This window comes from Salvia splendens, unplaced genomic scaffold (assembly GCF_004379255.2).
Source record: "Salvia splendens isolate huo1 unplaced genomic scaffold, SspV2 ctg841, whole genome shotgun sequence".
In the NCBI taxonomy this organism is placed as follows: Eukaryota; Viridiplantae; Streptophyta; class Magnoliopsida; order Lamiales; family Lamiaceae; genus Salvia; species Salvia splendens.
The window spans coordinates 42,501-63,991 of NW_024599522.1; the positions used below are offsets into that span (position 1 = coordinate 42,501).

The 21,491-nt window shown below is 33.3% G+C and overlaps 2 protein-coding genes across 3 annotated transcripts; both read right to left on the reverse strand.

Annotated features, from left to right (window-relative positions):
* Positions 1-6,695: 6,695 nt before the first annotated feature.
* Positions 6,696-7,957, reverse strand: LOC121791541 (alpha carbonic anhydrase 4-like; the record flags this gene model as incomplete). Its single annotated transcript, XM_042189465.1, has 5 exons — positions 7,874-7,957; positions 7,658-7,764; positions 7,372-7,474; positions 6,889-7,053; positions 6,696-6,749 (listed from the first exon to the last, which is right to left on the reverse strand). Coding segments are annotated over exons 1-5 (513 nt in total), but the record flags the coding sequence as incomplete, so codon positions are not given.
* An 8,333-nt stretch (positions 7,958-16,290) lies between these two features.
* Positions 16,291-21,256, reverse strand: LOC121791536 (alpha carbonic anhydrase 7-like). Of its 2 annotated transcripts, XM_042189463.1 has the most exons (5): positions 20,588-21,256; positions 19,808-19,981; positions 17,466-17,683; positions 17,251-17,357; positions 16,863-17,063 (listed from the first exon to the last, which is right to left on the reverse strand). In XM_042189463.1, exons 2-5 carry the CDS (start codon positions 19,908-19,910, stop codon positions 17,033-17,035), a joined length of 459 nt encoding a protein of 152 aa, XP_042045397.1. In that variant the 5' UTR covers positions 19,911-19,981; positions 20,588-21,256; the 3' UTR covers positions 16,863-17,032. The 2 variants fall into 2 exon arrangements, 1 of the variants encoding a protein (XP_042045397.1); XR_006048598.1 differs by lacking the exons at positions 16,863-17,063; positions 20,588-21,256 and adding an exon at positions 16,291-16,412 and having other exon boundaries at positions 19,808-19,976.
* Positions 21,257-21,491: the final 235 nt, after the last annotated feature.

Sequence of the window (21,491 nt, forward strand, 5' to 3'; positions counted from 1 at the left end):
AACATCACCGCATCGACTAATTCAATCCATTCGGCCACAAAATGGTGCTTTATTTTATTCAATTCCCACAATAAAATCGATGGACTAACGAGTAATCTCAAACTAAAGAAATCAGTTGGATCGTTAGTGAATCGCTGACCAATCGAATCGATTTTTTTTAAGAATTTGCAAAATAGATTTTAAATTTGTGGCTAATGAGAGTTGATCACATGAGTATGAACAATAAATGAAACACATTATCCACAACTCCAATCGTACATGTTTGGGCTCTTGGCTAGCCTAACGAGCTAATTGGGCTAAGCCTTTTATTTTTATAAATAAAAACATTTATGAATATTAAAGATATTAATCATACTCCTATAACAAACACTATCACAAATAAATACTACTAATAGAAAAAACTTAAAAAAGACATTGAATAAGAATAATGTTTTGATAAATATAGAGTTGTCTAAGACATTAAATAAAAATAATGATTTAATTATAAGATATAAGGACATATTATGATGACTGTAATCATTGTAAAATAAAAATATAAATTATTAACGACAAATTTTGAGGCGTGGTTTAGAAGTCAGAATATTATCTATAGTGGAGTTGAATTTTCAATTTATTTATATATTATTATATGTTTTTAATAAAAAATAATGTTATATGGTGTTGATTATGATAATTGCAAAAAATCTATTGTCAAATAGATGTAAAGAAGCTATTCTTAATGGTGATTTGAAGGATGTGTCACACAAACCTGAAAGATTCATAGTGAAGGAAAATGAAAATCTTGTATGCAAATTAAGAAGAGCTTGTATGATGTGAAACAAGCTCCAGATAGCGGTACAAGAAGTTTGATGGTTTCAAGATGGAGATACGCTGTAAGAAATGCCACACATACATTGTTGGTACTATAAGAGATTTGACAAGAATTATTTTATCATATTATTATATGTTGAAAATATGTTGATGGTAGGAGTTGATGTAAAGATGATGAATGGATAAGGTGAAAAAAATAATTATTTGAACGACTCTCTATGACAGATGTTGGAGAGAACAATTAGAATTTGAGCATAATATGGAGGCAGGAAAATTGTATCTTCCGCATGCTAGTTATATTTGAAAGGACCTAGAAAAATTTAACATGGATGATATGAAGCCTGTAAGTATGTCTTTAAGAACTAACTTCAAGTTGTCAAAGAAGGAGCTACCACGTAGAAGGGAAGAACATGTCGAGATGAAAAAAGTTCCTTATGCTTCAGAATTGCAGGTATTATTTATGTTTTAGTGTGTACAAGCCTGCTATTGCACATACAGTGGGAGTAGTGAGTAGATTATGGGTGATTCGGACAAGAAACATCAGGAAGCAGTAAATTAGACCCATTGAAATTTACATGTTTTAAGGCCTATATTTGACTGGTTTTGAATAAATACCATGTGATTTATGTTTTAACATTGATTATATTTCTATATTTTGGTATCTTGATGTGTTTGTAGTGTTTTGATGGTAAAACGACAGACCATTATGAATAGATTCCATTCTCCTCATCTTCGAAAGATTTTCATGTGGGCATCTCACACGCCTCAATCGAAGTTTTGTAAAGAAAGTTATAGTCATTTTATGAACGATCGATGTGCAGTGCAGTCAAAAGCTGACGAGATTTTGGAAGAAATTCAAAATATTAATGAGATCCAAATCTTTTCTATTATATCAACCTTTTTCAAGCCTATTAATACCCTATGACCTGCATCAAATCATTCATCTCAGAGCTTCCACTGCATCTCCTACTTCATATGTAAATTCTTCCATTTTCCGGGCAAGAGAAGACTAAAAACTCCAAGATTAAACCTTTGGTTTTTTTTTTATCAATTTCTTTTTATCTAGATCTTTAATATATTATTTTTTACTAGTCTACTAGTAGCTAAACTGTAATAATTATAGAGATTTGAAAGTAACACTTATGCTTATTTAAACAAGGAAAGAGCTCCTATATTTGATCAAGTAAAAACATGGAAAGAACTTGGGTCGCGTGAGTAAAATTATTCCATTAATTTTTTAAAATTAATAAAGGCGACATTAAGCTAAACTTTTGACGTTCATTCGTGAACAAACTAAAAAAGGATAGGAAATGAGAGGCGTCACAGATTAAGAAGATATGGTTGTTTAGGAATTGTCAGATTCCAAGTGGAAGATTGTTTAGTAAGGAGATCAGATCCAATATATTTCGAAAAGTTTCATGGTGTGATTAGAATTGTGCTCTTTATTTTTTTTCCTATACATAGAGTTTCTCTTATTGTAAATTGCATCCGAAATTTATAGTGAAAATTTCTGGCTTATTATCACCCATAATGCATACATATCGTATCAAACCGAGTAAAATACCCTATTCCAATTTCATTTTCATTATTTTCATCCTTTTCTTTCACATTTCGCTACTCCACATGAAAATTCTACAAAAAATGGCTCATGATGGTGATGAGGACCCAATGTAGCGAATCGACTACCCGTTGAGGAGCGTACGTCTACGGAGATAGACCGCTTGGTGGAACGGCGCCTGCAGGAACAGATGCAGCCAGAGGTCCCTCGGTCGATCCAGCATCGACTAAAATTGCCCGGGACCACGTCGCTGCCTACCAGCGGTTGTCCGCTGACTACTTCACTGAGGAGCCGCAGTGGGGAGTCTTTTTTCCGTCGGCGTTTTAGGATGCACCGACCCTCTTTCTGCATATGGTGTCGGTGTTAAAAGCCCGGTACTAGTATTTCCAGATGAAATGTTATGCGAGCGGCAGAAGTGCACCGCTGCAATTAGGCAGTTGGTTTATGGAGGCACGACCAACATGTTCGACAATAACTGCCCACGAATGTGTGATGCATTTTTTTTCGGGCATCATCCATATATTCGGGGCAACGTATCTTCGTAAGCCTACCCATCTTGACAACCAAGGCCTGATGAATTTGCACGGGAGGGTGCACGACTTTACTGGAATGATGGGCAGCATAGATTGCATGCATTGAGAGTGGAAGAACTGCCCGACCTCTTAGATAGGGATGTACAAGATCGGGTTCAAAGACAAGAATCCCACAATGATCTTCGAAGCCGTTTCTAACTACCGGCTATGGATTTGGCATGCGTATTTTGGGGTTGCCAGGTCGAACAAGACATCAATATCCTACATTCGCCCCCCTCTTCAACGACCAGTGCCTTAGCGTGGGTCCGACCATCAGTTTCATAGCAAAATCAACCAATATTAATCCAATTAAAAAGTTTCCTACTTTGTAGTTCTACATGACGGCTACCAGCATAATCTGGACTACTATTTGGCAGATGAGATATACCCCAAGTGACCCGTATTTGTGAAGACCATCAGATGCCCAACAGATCCAAAGAAAATTTACTTTACGCAACGGCAAGAGGCTGCATGGAAGGATGTGGAGCGGACATTTGGTGTGCTCCAGTCGTGATAGGCTACGGTGAATCACAACTGTGGTATGACGACTGCATTGCTGATATCATGTATATATGCATCATCGTGCATAACATGATAGTCGACAATAAAGGTCCAGAACTTACTGATTGGGCCAATGAAGATGGTGCCAGACCAAACCACAGTGTGTTAGTTTTGTATACTAGAAATCACCTTTCGAGTGATTGGATATTGTAATAACTCTTATTTTATTTTCCAAGGAATAAAACAAATTATTTTTGTCATAATATTGTTATGTTTTACATTTAATGGTTGTTTTACTACATGTTTAAATGTATAAGAAATTAACAAAGGATAAGTCTTTGTTTTAGTGGACTGGTTGTGGGCGTCGTCCACTTTAAGGTAACACGGTCAGTTCTAAACAAAGAAAAAGAAGAATTTCACAACCTATATACTATCTATCGAGAAAGGTTGCAATGTCAGTCCGTATATTTCTAAGCTTTACTGAAATAATATGACATTGATGTGGTATAGCACTGAACGGATCTAATAGCAAGACATGTCTTTATGCTATCTACTGAAAGACAAGGTCTTGATAAATAACTATTTCTTAATCTACATATGTTAGCATTGAGCATACGATATTGATTATGCACTACTTTGACTTATCAAATGGTGCGGGTTTTTCGTAACCTAATAATCCTGATATATTAGGTAGTGGTGATTAATGTTTAGCGGTGCTAGGATTGCTATTATGTTGAAACGCACACGAGGTGAGTCTCGTTTGATAATATCCTCAAGAAGAGCGTGAAACAAGGTTTTATTATTCGGAACCTAGCTAGTTGGAGTTTTATTGCTCTTTGAATAATAAATAAGTGTTTCGTGCTAATTCCACTCTTGGAATTATAAGAAGTTAATTAATTTCGTCTATAGCAGACAATAATTAATTAATGGATATTTCTATCTTAAGTGCGAGAAATAAACATTTAGATGGAAACTAGGATTTCTTGTAATTTTGGATTTGAATGGCCAATGCAATATTATTACTGTAGTGACTGATAATAATATTCCAATATAAGCTTGTATTAAATTGTCAATTCAATTTAATTAGTAAAAGCTAATTAGGGGAGGTCATATCCAAAACCTTCCATAGATCCCTGTCTGGGCCCAAATATGAACTTAATATAAATAGGAGAATAAAGGAGAGACAATAAATATACATTATTTTATCTGAAATTTTCTCTTCAGCTCTCCTCTGTGAGATTGTTCTGTCTTCTTTATTCGAGTCCTAGTGTTCTGATAAGATCGGCCCACACTGATTTCGGAATACTGTTCGGGAACCAGTTAGAAGATTCGTGGTCGAGTATTGAATATCGTCACGTGGAGAAGTAGCAAGCCATTTGCGATTCTTTGGAGAATCAAGAAGGTATAACTTCTATTACGTAGAAAAGCATGTATTAGGTTTCAATTAATCAAAAGCATGTTTTAATTCAAGTTATGAGCATGATACATGTGATAATTGCGCGAATAGAATTTGTCTGAATAATATGCTAAATAGATCTTATTCTCTGATTTATTTATGCTTCCGCTGCCAACCTCATCACAGTGTGGCCACCGCCCCTGTACAAATGGGTATACCCCAAGACGACGCTAAAAGGGTTCAAGTATTTGCTACTATACGCCAGCAAGAAGCCCATATTCAACTCCAGCATTATATAATTGAAGAGTTATATTCACGTAGGGTTGCAAATTGGTACCGTTTGTATTTTCTTTGAATGGTTGTTTAATCGTTGTATATTTTTTTCCAAAATTGTAATATAACGAAGGTTTTTGAATTAGTTAAACTATTTTTTTTTCTCCAATTCATTTCATTGTTTTGGGTGTTTTTTTTTTCTCAAATTCATTTAAATTGGAGGGCTAGGCTGGGCTGTTGCTAGGTTGTTGCAGTTGACAATCCTAACAGTTGCTAGGCTATTGCTGGGATAAGGCATTGACTAGGCTATGAGAAGGGCATAATGATGTGGCAGTAGAAGTTTTAGGCTGGGCTATTGCTAGGCTGTGGCTGGGGTAATCCTATTGTGGATGCTCTTAGCAGTTGTTTACTCTTTCATCCGTTCCTTCATAGTTGAGTCGTTTTTCCATCCTGTGAAGTTCATTTATAGTTGAGTCATTTCCATATATGGTACTCCAATAATTACATCACTTTTCCTTTCTTTCTTGATTCTCTCTCTTACTTTATTTTTCCTAAATTATTCCCTATTCATACTTTTTCCTAAATTATTCCCTATTCATACTTTATTCTTTCTTGTTTTCTCTTATTTTATCTATTTTATTATCTGCTCACTTGATACAATGAACATTCATTTCTTAGACTCTGTGCCTAAAAAGTGTCTCAACTATGAAGAAACATAGAGAGTACAATGACTTTTAAATACACGATTCATATGTCTATAATATTCAATTATTAGAAATAAAGAAAAAATAATTCTTATATACTTTAAAATCCACAATATTCAAATAAGGAAATTTGGTTTGATAAAATAGAGTGCTACTGACACATTGCATGCTAGATTTCTCATAAATAGTGGGGATGATACTTTAATATCATTCTCCCATTGAGAGGTTGAAGTGGTCTTGCGTTATCTTTGAAACCCTGTATTAGAAATAATCGTATTAATGATAATTAATAAAAAAGAAAAAACTATTTTTCTATATATATATTCATAAAAGTTACTAGCATAGTCGTGAATTGAAGAAAAAAAATGATAAGGTGATGCTAACAAGTCGGAAAAAGGATCACAAATGCCATATCACATCATCAAGTCTACACGACCTCAAATTTTATTATCATAATTTATTTTTGATAATTTGATGTAAATTTTAACCTTGTTATATGTATATATATATATGCAGGGATGTGATCAGGTCCATAAGTGAATTTCTGTCAAAAATCAAAGCAAATCTCAGCTACTGGATCCTGTGATGTAACCGTTAGATTAATGTGACGTGTCATCTAATAATGTAGATTGTGTAGTATAATAATGTATCTCGGCTAATAATGTAACGCGCTTTAGTCTAATAATGTAGATTGTGCAGTCTAATAATGTAACACTTTTAGTGTAATAATGTTGCTCGGATATTATGATCACAACCATCCAATCTAAGGATCCAAGGGCTGAGATTTACTTTGATTTCTGACAGAATTTGTCTTATGGACCATAGCGCGCTCCTATGTATGCATATACAATAAAGTTAAAATTTATGATTGTTGTACTCACATCATGGACAGCTTTCCTTAATATTGTAATTTGCTCCTTTGATGCCGTTCTCACCTAAATTACAAAAAAAAATTCAATTTCAGGAACACAAAACTTATAATAGTGTGACATGTCCAAGACCATTGCATGTCATTTTAATTCTTATTTCTTTAATTTATATAAATGGTATTATTGTTTTGGATATCAGATTGACCTTATTAAGGAGTATCCAAAGAACATCTTTGGTGCATGGAGGAGATGTGAGAGAACCCATGTATCTATAATACTTTCTGCTTCCAAACTTGATATCCCATGGATCAACATCACCCAAATCAATTTCTTCTTCACCTTTTGTTAAATTATTAATACTTTCTAAAACCTGCATTTGATAAATCTTTCATTTGTTAGTACAAGTTCTTACACATTCTTCCGCATAAGAGTTAATTGGTTGACAATCAATTTCAAAAATTGAAAGTTCGAATTCGCATCACACTCCCATGTTGAGGCCTTTTGATTTACAATTATCCTAAGAGGAAGTTATTGTAACAATTAATGAAACGTATTGTAATCGGTAAGACATTTTTTCTCCAACCAATACCATGAATATTCTATTAACCCCATGTAGGTATATGTGCACCAAAGTGTGTGAAATAAGTTACATTATTGCAAAATGACGATTGTACCCCTTACCACTGACCTTGTCGAGAAAATGATCAGAACGTCCTAAATGATATAGAATAGCAAGTACAACAAACTGTCCTTCGGAGCTTCTATGGACCATATGCAGTTCCATGTCGTACCTATAATGAAGGTACAGTCTTACAATGCAATAATACTATATTCATTTTCATCAAAAGTTGTTTAGGTCATATCACACGAGATCATCTATTACCATATTCTTTTCAACCTCATACTTATTCAATTCACCAACATACACCAACAAAGTCAACAAAATGCAAAATTAATACGGTAGAAATATGAACCTTTGTCCTCCGAGCGTATGTTCAGAAGGCGTGTGCCAGTGACACTGAACTAAATCGTACTTGTTGCCAGTGAGATGTACGCTCCCGGCATATCTATTCCATTGAACCTAACAATACCAGTAAAAAATCATACATGGCGTCTCATATTCAATAATTTTCTCGATTAAACTCGTTTGTATCCTTAAACGAACAATGTAATCACCAACGTAGTCATACCATGATTTCGGATCCTAAATTCCTTAATACAGCAAGAGCTGGTCTATAGTTTCTTCTGAATTTCCCTATTTGAGACGAAACCATAACTCTTTCCTTGATAATATTGATTGGGGATTGGAAATTTCCAATTGAACATAATTTCCATTCTTCTTTGAGACTTCCCCAGCATTCCGGTCCCTTTGAAGAATTCTTCAAATATGAATATTCAGGTTCATTATCTGTAATTAGGACACATATTAATTTACTAAAGTGAGTTCTAAAGCAGAGAGATATATAATTGAAATGACAAATCACAATTCTCTATTCCTAATTGTTTCTTATAGATTCAATACGAAAATTAAGATATAATAGTTGTGAAAACAATAGTTAACGGTACTTTTAAAACATTTTAACTAACACATCTTTATGGCTCGTTTGCTTGGTGTGATCAAAGTGTATAGTATAAATATGGGTAGGAAAACAGACTAAAATATCAATATCCTGCCTTTATTGTATCATTATCATGCATTTATTGTACTACAAACATAAAATATATTGAAATATCGGTATACTGTGATTTTTGGTACAATAGCTTATCATATCGGAAGCTTTTTGTATGAAAAAATAGGCATTTTTATATGTCGTGGTAGGTATAAACCATAAACCTTCAGTATTTACCATAATACTACAATATATACCTTTTTTTTATACCACAATAACAATATAAACCAATTTTTTGGTATATCATGGTAGCGATATATATCACTACGGTATATACTGAATTTTAATACCGCGCCAAATATTATAAAAAAGATTTTGGTATAACGGTATTTCAGTTGCTGTACCGAAATCTAGTTTATCTCAAAAATATACTACTAGTATACAAATTTCAGCATGGCATACTGAAAAATTGGTATATTATCAGTCTTGAAAATTGGTATAGTGTCAGTATGAACATGTTATTCAATCGTACCGACTTACCCCTAAATTAAGAAAAATATAATAAAATTGATGGTATTTTTTTTTGGAATTAAATTATGAAAGATAAAATTGACATAATTCTAAAAATTATTATAAATATATACACATATATTTCCTCCCTTCCAAGCTACTTGATGTGTATCTTTTGGGTACAAAATAAGAGAAATAGATGTTTAAAGACAAGATATAGATTAAAAAGAGAAAATAATGTAAGTAGAAGACAATCCAATATGAAATAAGGTGCAAGTAGATTGAGACGAAGGGATAGTACATAATTGCATGTATATATATGTATAGTAATTAGGTTATAATGGACACTTCAATCAATAAATAATATACTACTACTAACAATTTATAATAACTTACCAACTTTATCATCTCGATTTTCAGAATGGATGACCATGAGAAGGGAAAAACCAATGAGACAGACAGTGAAACGATGAACGGAGCTGCTCCTGAGGCCGCCCATTCCCGCCGTGAATCAGTGGTGGCGCGGCTGCTGGTAGTTCTTCACTTCCTCCGCCTTTGGCTGAATAAGTGATCCAAAGTTATAGAATCTAATCAAATGTTTTAATTAGTCTAAACCCTTTGCATGCATGCATGCCTATATATTAGATATATATGTCCATTAATGGGAAAAATGAGAGATTTGGACTCCTAAGATTGTGGAGAATGAGTCCAAAATCCCAATATTCATGGGTCATGAAGGTTATGAATATTACTAATATTAATGTGTCACATATTGTTAGTTGATTTTGTTTTCTAGCTTCCTTGTGCATTATTGACATCATGTCCGTTTTATTGTTATTTAAGTTAGTCACCATTCTTAAATGGACTCTGATTATCATTTCTTAGCTTTAAGTATTTTTTTTATAGAAAAAATGAGTATATTGATGGATTTTTTGCTCATGTACATCTAGGTCTGGGCCGATGAATAACTATAAATTTTCGCTATATTTAATTTTTTGATACATAATAAAGAAGAAAACACGAACCATTTTTTTTCGCTCTAAAGTTTAGTTTGTAGACATCACACACTTCTTCACACATAATTTTATATTTTGTTGATCATGCAGAAGACTGAATGAAACTTTTATTCAGTGATACATCATCATATAATATACTCACAACTAACCACATAATACACATTTACACAAAAAATAACATTAGTTATAATAAAATATTTAAAGGAGGTAGTTTGTTATGCAAATAAAACATAATAAAATCATTATCAAGGCAATTATTGAACCCCCTCTAAATGCTTTCTGGATTGCCCAATATCTACGTTCAAAGGTGGACACAGAAAAAAAATATTAGTAGGAACTAGTCTAACACATACTACTATCTAACTAAAAGATGAAATAGTTTCTATGTTATAATTGGGTTCGTGTTGATAAAGTGCTGATAACTAAAGTCTGCATATTCTCATTGACTGTGAAAACATTGCAGAATTTCTTTGATTGTATTACACAAAATATCTTGAAATCTTCTTTCTTGACCATATTACTAATTCAACAACGGATTCAACTGGAGAAGAAGAGTTACCTCTACATATTTTTTTTAAAGAAATATTGATGCAGTTATAGAAGATAAGTCTTGGAGGCTAAGAAAAGTATATATTTGGTTTTATTTATTTCCTAGTTAATAGAATTAGGAGATAGAAAAAATATTAGTTATTTTTGCTTATTATCTTTGTAGTTATTTCTTTCAATAAGTTTAGGATTTTTTTAGTTATTTTCTTTCCATAAGTTTAGGATTTCCTTTGTCTATATAAAGGCATCATTGTTGATCTTAAAAGACAGACTTTGAATATATAATTTTGCATTGAGTTTTTATACTCCAAAGTTCTCAATTAGTTTGAGTTCTTTATTACCAGTTCAGACATTCTCATATTTCTCCGTTCATTTTGCATCAATTGGTATCACGATCCAGGTTGATTATCAATGGCTGAACGTAGATATGGCAGCAGACGTGGCGATGCTCGTGGTAGCGGTCGTGGTGGGGGACTTGGTGATCTCCCAAACGAAGAGGCTGCGTGACAGCGTGATCTGCGCGACATCGAGAACGATGATCTGAGACAACAGGTTCGAGACCTCCAACGCGACATCGAGAACGGTGATCTGCGACAACAGATTCGAGACCTACAGCGACGATTGGCGCGATTGGAGAAGCGTCGGGGAAAATCCAACAAGATGAGATCTAATGCGTCAGAGCGTCGTTCTGTGGACGATCCGTTATTCAACGACGTCCAATGTGGCCAGTCTAAGCCTGTATACGACAAGGATATATTGTCGATGCCGGTGTATGACAAGTCCATATACGACGAGGATATATTGTCGATGCCGGTGGTGTATGATACACCTGTATACGATGAGGATATATTCTATGAGCTCTCCGGATTGATCAGCGGATCGCCACCTCTTTCCGTAATATTTGGCAACGCTATCGAAGATGAGGGAGTTGTCGTCGATGACGATGAGGAGTACGACGAGGACATCTTCAATAATGGAGCAGCTGATGAAGATAATACAGCATCAGTGGTCTTGATTGAAGACATTATGGAAAAACTTGTGAAGGAAACTTTTGTATCTAAAGCTGCAGGAGATAGTTATGTCATTAATACAAAAAAGAATTTTGACTATGAGTTTGATGCTGTAAAAGAAGAAGTCGATTTGCAAGTGGGTTTTGGTATTTTGGATCAGGATCCTGTTAAAGAATTTGGTTTTGTGGGGCACGAGTTTGATGGATATTCGAAAAGGATGATGCACGATATCCAGAATTGGAATTGGTTTGTTAAGGAGGAAGTGCGAGATGGAGAAGATGATGATGATCGTGACAAAGCAGACTCGAGGATAGACTCGAGGACGAGTCTTTTTCAAGAAGGGGAGTATGATGCAGTTACAGAAGATAAGTCTTGGAGGCTAAGAAAAGTATATATTTGGTTTTATTTACTTCCTAGTTAATAGAATTAGGAGATAGAAAAAATATTAGTTATTTTTGCTTATTATCTTTGTAGTTATTTTCTTTCCATAAGTTTAGGATTTTTTAGTTATTTTCTTTCCATAAGTTTAGGATTTCCTTTGTCTATATAAAGGCATCATTGTTGATCTTAAAAGACAGACTTTGAATATATAATTTTGAATTGAGTTTTTATACTCCAAAGTTCTCAATTTAGTTGAGTTCTTTTTATCTATCAGTTAATCATTCTCATAGTTTCTACTGTTTCTGCATTAAATATTCCATCTTCTATATAGAAAATCCTTTATAAATTATAAATCCTATGTATATTTAAATATCAATTTCTCATAATAAAATAAATATGAATTACTGTACAAAACAAGTTTTTGGCATAATAAATAAAAAAGAAAACAATAAAAGATTGAAGAATGAATATTACCGATGATAACTAATCACAAAAAAATTTCTCGTGCTCCTCCTGATGGCTTAAGAAGAAACTGTGAAGTTTCTGATTTAGGATTATGGATATCAATTTAAATAAGATTATGCTTAGTATTTATTGATAATAAGTTGTTTAATTGCAAATGAAAAGTTTGTTCGTAATGGTAATTGTCCTTTTCTAATAAGTATTTTTAAAAAGCACCAAACCCTCATAAGTTTTGAGTATGCGTATTGAATAGATCAATAGAATAGGTAAAGGACTAATACTTTCTCTGTACCAAGATAATTGAGTCGTTTCTTTTTTCCTGTTCATTTTAGAAAAATGATAGTAATAACTAGTTAAGGACGAGAGAAATGTAACAAAGAGAATAATATAGATAAGACTTTAACTATTTATTATACCACCTTCCGTCCCACAATAAAAGTCACATTTTGCTATTTCAGTCCATCTCACATTAAGAGTCACAGTCACATTTCATTTTTACCATAAATGGTAAATAGGCCCACATTCCATATCTTTTCTATTATAGCAAACTTTTTCAAGCCTATTAATACCCTATGACCTGCGTCAAATCATTCATCTCAGAGCTTCCAAGGCATCTCCTACTTCACACATAAATTCCTCTAATTTTTGGGTAAGGGAAGACTAAAAACTCCAAGATTAAACCTTTGGTTTTTTATTTTAATCAATTCTTTTGTCTAGAACTTTAATTTACTATTTTACTTGTCTACTAGTAGCTAAACTGTAATAATTATAGAGATTTGAAAGTAACACTTATGTTTATTTAACCAAAGAAAGAACTCTTATATTCGATCAAGTAAAAACATGGAAAGAACTTGGGCTGCGTGAGTAAAGCTATTCCATTAATTTTTTAAAAGTAATAAAGGTGACATTAAGCTAAACATTCGACGTTCATTCACGAACAAACTAAAAAAGAATAGGAAAAGGCGGAGTGTCACAAATTAAGAAGATATGGTTGTTTAGCAATTGTTAGTTTCCAAGTGGAAGATTGTTGAGTAAGGAGATCAAACCCAATATATTTCCTATCATATCTCCTTAGAAATACTCCATCCGCCCTATAAAAATATATGCACTTTCCATTTTCCTCCGCCCCACAAAAATGCGTGCATTCCATTATCTCAATTTATTACCTCTATACATCAACTTATTTACAACTTATACCACCATTAAATACTACTAATAATGTGAGTCACACTACCCACTAACACTACTTTAACTATCCTTCTTCTCATCTCTCTTACTTTACCAATTTGTCTTTATTCCCGTGCCATATCAGTTGTCCATATTTAATGGGACGGAGGGAGTATGTTTCGTGGTGTGATTAGAATTTGTGTTCTTTATTGTATACATAGAGTTGTTCTCTCAATATAAATTGCATCCGAAATTTATAATGAAACTTTATGGCTTATTATCACCCATAATGTAGAGACATATCTGTGAGACTAATGGACTTAAGCTGGGATTGAACTTGAGAATTAATTCATTGGACTGAATTAATTAAGTGGCATGCATTCTTTGTGATGGCCCAACTCGATTGCGGTCTGTTACTTACCTAGGGGCGCCGGATTGCTGCCGCGTGGCAACTCCACGAGGATCGTGAGCCGTGAGTTGGATGTGTGGGTGTGATTATTCGCCGAGTGATAAGTCATATGACTCATTCACTCATCCCTAATTCAACACTGTACACACTCTCTTTGATAATTCTCTATGTCTTCTCTCTAGAATTCTATTTCTCTTTCTTTCTCTCTCTCTCTCTCTTTTCTGATCTTCGCCGATAATATTCTCCGGTCTCTCCTTCTCCTCTTCTTGTGAATTCTGAGTAAGGATCCGTCAACTCCTGTGTTGATCGGTTGTTTTGTTCAAGATTGAACGGGTGAGTTCAGATCTGTTCTAAGGAGAAAGATCTTCGGACGATTCGTTGAGATATGCGAGATCCGTGACACAGCTGTGTTTGTGAGGTGATTTGTCGGCTTTGTGCTGCTGTTGGTCCGTGCGAAGTAGGAATCGGTGGATCCCTAGGGTTTGGGATTCGATTGGTCTCACGGTGTTCCCATGTGACTTGTTGGTGAAGATAGTGGAGATCTTTGGCCCTGTGAAATTACGTGTGCAACCTGAGCCATATTTCACTTCTTCTGACTTGTTCTTAATTCTTCATTTGTTCAGACCCGTTAGGATCTGATTCATTGTGTTACTAATCCTTCTACTTAGTGTGCAGGTTAAGCGCAAGGAGATCTTGGCTTGGAGTCAGAACCGGTCAAGGGTTATGACTTTATCTAGCTTCTAATCTTTCATTGTATTTTGGTCTGTGTTCTTAGGAGACTGACCATCTCCGTCTTGCAGTGTAATCAAAGAGGTCTCGGTAATTAGTGAATTCCGAATGGTCTAATCCCTATAATATCGTATCACACTGAGTAAATAATTCATGTGTTCATCTTTTTTATACACCCTTTATTTTTAAAAAATATTCATTTTCAGCTGGATCGTGAGTGTGATAAGGGGGCACATGAACCATAAAAAAAGGTACGCTTAAACATGGATTGCAATATAGTAAAAGTTTATATAAGGTATATACTATTGTAGGGGCATGTTAGGGTGCCACCACCGCTTAAAATAACATCATACCACCATTTCTAGCCAATCACTTGTACACGTGGACGAATAATAAGCTGTCACGTGGCAAAAAAAAAATCTGAAAAACACGGCCAACAATATGCTGGTCTTTATACAACAATTTTTCTTAGCCAGCAATATCCAACACGCTATACAACAATCTATAGATTGTTGTCTAGCGTATTGAATATTGTTGTGTAACGTTTATAATATTGTTGTATAAGTGGTGTCACGGTGTCACTTTAAGATGGGTTGTCATTATAACACAAACCTACTATTGTATTGATAATATTTAGCTAAGAAATTTTGATTCTCTTTGATAATATATTTATACATCAAAATTTTGTATTAACACGTCATAAAATGAGCTTTGTACTTTAACTCAATAACTAGGCTAAGTAAATGTATTAGCCGTTGTTTACTATTCCTCCATTTCTTCATGGTTGGGTCATTTTTCTATATTGGGAAGTTCCTTTATAGTTAAGTCATTTCCATATATGGTAATAATTAACTCACTTTTTCTTTCTTACTTCATTCTCCGTCTTAGTTTATTTTTCCTAAATTATTCAATTTTCTACTTTATTCTTTCTCTTATTTTATCTATTTTATTATCTACTCACTAACACACTAAACATTCATTTATTAAAATTTGTGCCTAAAAGAAGTGTCTCAACTAATGGAACGGATGGAGTACAATAATTTTTACATGCTTGATTCATATATCAATAATATTCAATTATTAGAAATAAAGAAAAAATAATTTTTACAAACTTTAAAATCCACAATATTCAAATAAGGAAATTTGGTTTGATAAAATAGAGTGTTACTGACGCATTGCATGCTAGATTCCTTATAAAGAATGGGGATGATACTTTAATACCATTCTCCCATTGAGAGGTTGAAGTGGTCTTGCGTTATCTTTGAAACCCTGTATTAGAAATAATCATATTAATATTAATTAATAAAAAATAAAAATAAATTTCTATGTATATATTCATATAAGTTACGAACATAGTCGTGAATTGAAGAAAAAAAATGATAAGGTAATGCTAACAAGTCGGAAAAAGGATCTCAAATGCGATATCACATCATCGAGTCTACACGACCTCAAATTTTATTAACTTAATTATTTATGATAATTTGATGTAAATTTTAACCTTGTTATATATATATATATACATATACAATAAGGCTTAAATTTATGATGGTTATACTCACGTCATGGACAGCTTTCCTCAATGTTGTAATTTGCTCCTTTGATGCCATGCCGTTCTCACCTAAATTACAAAAAAATAAAAATAAAAAAACAATTTCATGTTCATTGCATGTCATTTTATTTCTTATTTCTTTAATTTATATTATTGCTTAGGATATCAGATTGACCTTATTAAGGAGTGTGCAGAGAACATCTTCTGTGCACGGAGGAGATGTGAGAGAACCCATATATCTATAATACTTTCTGCTTCCAAACTTGATATCCCATGGATCAACATCACCCAAGTCAATTTCTTCTTCACCTTTTGTTAAATTATTAATACTTTCTAAAACCTGCATTCGATAAAATTTTCATTTGTTAGTACAAGTTCTTATACATTCTGCCGCATAAGATTAAGAGCTAATTGGTGGACAATCAATTTCAACATTTGAAAGTTCGAATTCGAATCACAATCCCATGTTGAGGCCTTTTGATTTACGAGCATCTAAAGAGGAAGTTATTGTAACAATTAATGAAGCGTATTGTAATCAGCACGACATTTTTTCTCATTCATGAATAGGTACATGTGCACCAAAGTGTTTGAGTTGTAACTAGAAGATACTCTCCCCGTCCCATTCTACTCACATTTTTCATCTTTACAGCGTAAATTTAAGCATAATTAGTGTAATAAAATTAGCATTTCAAGTATAATAAGAGAAGTGCTAAACAAAGGAACACTTAACTAACTCTAATATCTTAATCAAATACGCTAATTTTTGTTTAAAATAAAAATAGTGCAAATAGTTTGTAAAAGTCCGAAAATGAAAAGTGCAACTAACATGAGACGGAAGGAGTAAGTTACATTATTGCAAGATGACGATTATACCCCTTACCACTGACCTTGTCGAGAAAATGATCAGAACGTCCTAAATGATATAGAATAGCAATTACAACAAACTGTCCTTCGGAGCTTCTATGGACCATATAGCAGTTCCATGTCGTACCTATAATGAAGGTACGTACAATCTTACAATGCAATAATACTATATTCATTTTCATCAAAAGTTGTTTAGGTCATATCACACGAGATCATCTATTACCATATCCTTTAAAACCACATACTTATTCAATTCACCAATATACACCAACAAAGTCAACAAAATGCAAAATTGCTATGGTAGAAATATGAACCTTCGTCCTCCGAGCGTATGTTCAGAAGGCGTGTGCCAATGACACTGTACTAAATCATACTTGTTGTCACTGAGATGTACGCTCCCGGCATATCTATTCCATTCAACCTAACAATAACAGTTAAAATCATACATGACGTCTCATGTTCAATAATTTTTTTGATTAAAACAATTTATATTCTTAAACAAACAATGTAATCACCAACGTAGTCATACCATGATGTCATGTCCTGTATTCCTTAATACAGCAAGAGCTGGTCTATAGTTTCTTCTCAATTTCCCTATTTGAGATGAAACCATAACTCTTTTCTTGATAATATTGATTGGGGATTGGAAATTTCCAATTGAACATAATTTCCATTCTTCTTTGAGACTTCCCCAGTGTTCTGTTCCTTTTGAAGAATTCTTCAAATATGAAAATTCATGTTCATTATCTGTAATTAGGACACATACTATTAATTTATATACTAAGTGAGTTTTATTGTAATAAGATACTATTATAATTGAAATGACAAATAACAATTCTCTCCTAATTGTTTCTTATAGTTTAAATATGAAAATTAAGGTATAATGTTGTGAAAACAATAGTTAACAATGATTTTAAAACATTGCAACTACACATTTTTATGGCTCGTTTGCTAGGAGTGATCAAAGTGTATAGTATAAATACGGAAAACATACTAAAATATCATTATTCTGCATTGTATCATTATCCCACATTTATTGTAAACATTAAATATATTGAAATATCAGTATACTTTGATTTTTGGTACAATATGTTATCATACCGAAAGCTCTTCGTATGGTAACAATGTGCATTTTATACGCCATGGAACCCTAAACGTTTAGTATATATATACTATTCCTTCCGTCCTATAATAGATGTCACATTTTCCTTTTTAGTTTGTTCCACAAAAGATATCACATTTCTTTTTTTTGAAGAAGTTCTCTCTCACATTAATATAAATATACTACTATTTTCTCTCTCCACTTAACACATAAAACAACATCTCCTAAAATTCGTGTCTTTACCTAAGTGTGCTATCTGTTATGGGACGTGGAGAGTACCATAATACTACGATATATACCTATTTTTATACCACGATAGCAATATATACCAAATTTTTGGTATATCATGGTAGCCATAGTATACCGCTACGATATATACTGAATTTTCATTCCACACCAAATATATATAATGGTATAAAAAAAGATTTTGGTATATCGGTATTTGATTATGCTGTACTAAAATCCAGTATATCTCAAAAATATACTACTATCCAGATTTCAGTATGGCATACTAAAAATTGGTACAATATCAGTCTTGAAAATTGGTAAAATTTCGATAATGTATGGACATGTTATTCACTCATACCGAGTATTCTATAAGATATACAATATGAATATGAAAGCTTTGGTAAGGTTTATCATACCGGTTTATCTCTAAAGTAAAAACAAAAAAACATAGTTAAAATGGTGATAATTTTTTATAATGAATTAAATAATGAAAAATAAAATTAACATAATTATAAAAGTTAATATAAATATATAGACATATATTTCCTACCTTCCATGCTACTTGATGCGTATCTTTTAAGTACAAAATATAAGAAATAGATGTTTAAAGACTAAATATAGATAAAAAAAAAAGTGTAAATAATGTAAGTAGCTTAAGACAATCCAATATGAAACAAGGTGCAAGTAGCTTAAGATAATCCAATATGAAACAAGGTGCAAGTAGTTTGAGAAGGGATTAGTCTATAAATGCATGTATATATATTTATGGAAATTAAGTTATAATCAGCCACGTTGGAGTGAGGGGGGCTCTTGTCCCCATCAGTTTTTCTTTTAACCTCTAATTATAGTATATGTAAACAAATATCAACATGTGAATTTTGTAGTGCAGTTGATTGGAGACTATATCTATTGTCCAATAGATCACGAGTTTGACTCCCAGTGATGACGTTTTTACCTATTTATGCAACTTTTTTTATTCTTTTTTCTATTTATGCTTCATAATGTGTATATTTTTGTTTCTCTTTACTATCTATTTTTTGGAACATAAATTCCATTTGTTTTCTTTTACGCAACTTTTTTTATTCTTTTTTTCTATTTATGCATCATAATGTGTATATTTTTGTTTCTCTTTACTATCTATTTTTTGGAACATAAATTCCATTTGTTTTATTTTACACCACTAATTATGTTAATTTTAATTCTTTGTCACTTCGTAATTGTTTTCTTCCATCATTACACTCATAATAAAAAAAATTAAAATAATTATTGTATTCTGTTTATTATGATTTATATTTTTGTTGATGTTTTCTATGGTGACATATAAACATCATAAAAAATTCGTTTCCATCCATTATACAGTATTTACGTAAAAATTGAAAATATCGATTATTTCGAACTTCCGAAATCAAGAACATCGAAAAAATCCTATAAATATTAATAGTAATTTGGGACCCACACCGTAAAACTTCTGGCTTCACCACTGGTTATATTAGAAACTTAAATCAATACATAATACTACTTAACAATTTATAATAACTTACCAACTTCACCATCTCGATTTTCAGAATGGATGGCCATGAGAAGGGAAAAGCCAATGAGACATGTAGTGAAACGATGAACGGAGCTGCTCCTGATGCTGCCCATTCCTGCCGTGAATCAGTGGTGGCGCGGCGGCTGCTGGTAGTTCTTCACTTCCTCCGCCTTTTGCTGAATAACTGATCCAAAATAATAGAATCAAATCAAATGTTTTAATTAGTCTAAACCCTTGCATGCATGCCTATATATTAGATATATATTTCCATTAATGGGAAAAATGAGAGATTTGGACTCCTAAGATTGTGGAGAATTAGTCACAAATCCCAATATTTATGGGTCATGTAAAGGTTATGAACATTAATATGTGTCACATATTGTTAGCTGATTTTGTTTTCTAGTTTCCTTGTTGTGCATTATTGACATTATGTCCATTTTATTGTTATTTAAGTTATTTACCATTCTTAAATGGACTCTGATTGTCATTTCCTAGCTTTAAGTATTTATTTATTTATAGAAAAATATGTGTATATTGATTTTTTGGTTATGTACAACTAGGCCCGGGGATGAATAACTATAAATTTCGCTATATATTTTGATACATAATAAAAAGAAGAACGACGAACCAATTTTTTTGCTCCAAAGTTTAGTGTGTAGACATCGCACACTTCTTCACATATACTATTTCATCGGAAGGGATCAGCTAAGGCATAAGCTAATCCACCATATAATACACTAATCAAAAATAAACATGTGGAATTTATTTATAAAATTAAATAAAAGACTACCTGCATATCTTCACTCATTAGTCATTACTCTCTCCCTCCCTACACTGCAACTCCTTTGTCTTTAAGAGAAAGAAACACCGATTTCCCTCTCTTATCTCTCTGTTCGCACACAGACGCGCATGTGTTTGTGAGTGATTACTGCTGAAGCTTGGCATTCTAAGTTAGGAAATTCAAAATTATAGCAATCTCATTCACTTTACAGATACCCCTCTCACCAATCCCCCTCATCCGCCGTATCCTACCACCAATTTCACCCCCAATCAGTTCTCCGCCGCCGCTCAACACTCCCAGCCCCAATGCCTGGACAATTCCTCCTTCATCTCGCAGCGCTCCTACGGATTCTCCTCCGCAGAGGAAGCCGCAGCCGAACGCCGCCGCCGCAAGCGCAGGCTCCGGATCGAGCCGCCTCTCTACGCCCTCCGCCTCAATCCTCAATCCCCTCCTCCCTCCGCCGCCGACGCCGCCGACAGAGCCCGCCTCCCCGATTCGACCTCAGCTCTCGTCGGCCCCCGCCTCAACCTCCACAACCGCGTCCAGTCTCTCATCCGCGTGTTTCTTCCTCTTAAAGAAAAAGGAGTTGCAGTGTAGGAGTAATGACTAAATAAATTCCACATGTTTATTTTTTATTAGTGTATTATATGGTGGATTAGCTTATGCCTCAGCTGATCCCTTCCGCTATTTCATTATCAACACAATACTAAATAATTTTATATTTTGTTGACCATGCAGAAGACTGAATGATACAATGACACATCATCATATATTACACACAACTAACCACATAATACATTTTACACAAAAATAACTTTGTTTATGATAAAATTTTAAAGGAGGTACTTTGTTATGAAAATAAGTAGGGAAATTGGTCACTAATATCATGAACTTTGCCCAAATTTTGGTTTTT

What these genes read in the sequence shown, in the direction of transcription:
- LOC121791536 (XM_042189463.1), bottom strand. Translation starts at nt 19,910, where the DNA reads ATGGGCAGCATCAGGAGCAGCTCCGTTCATCGTTTCACTACATGTCTC. An exon ending in ATACAGGACATGACATCATG is followed by an intron (nt 17,358 to 17,465) that starts GTATGACTACGT and finishes TGTTATTGTTAG; the next exon opens with GTTGAATGGAATAGATATGC. An exon ending in CATACGCTCGGAGGACGAAG is followed by an intron (nt 17,064 to 17,250) that starts GTTCATATTTCT and finishes CCTTCATTATAG; the next exon opens with GTACGACATGGAACTGCTAT.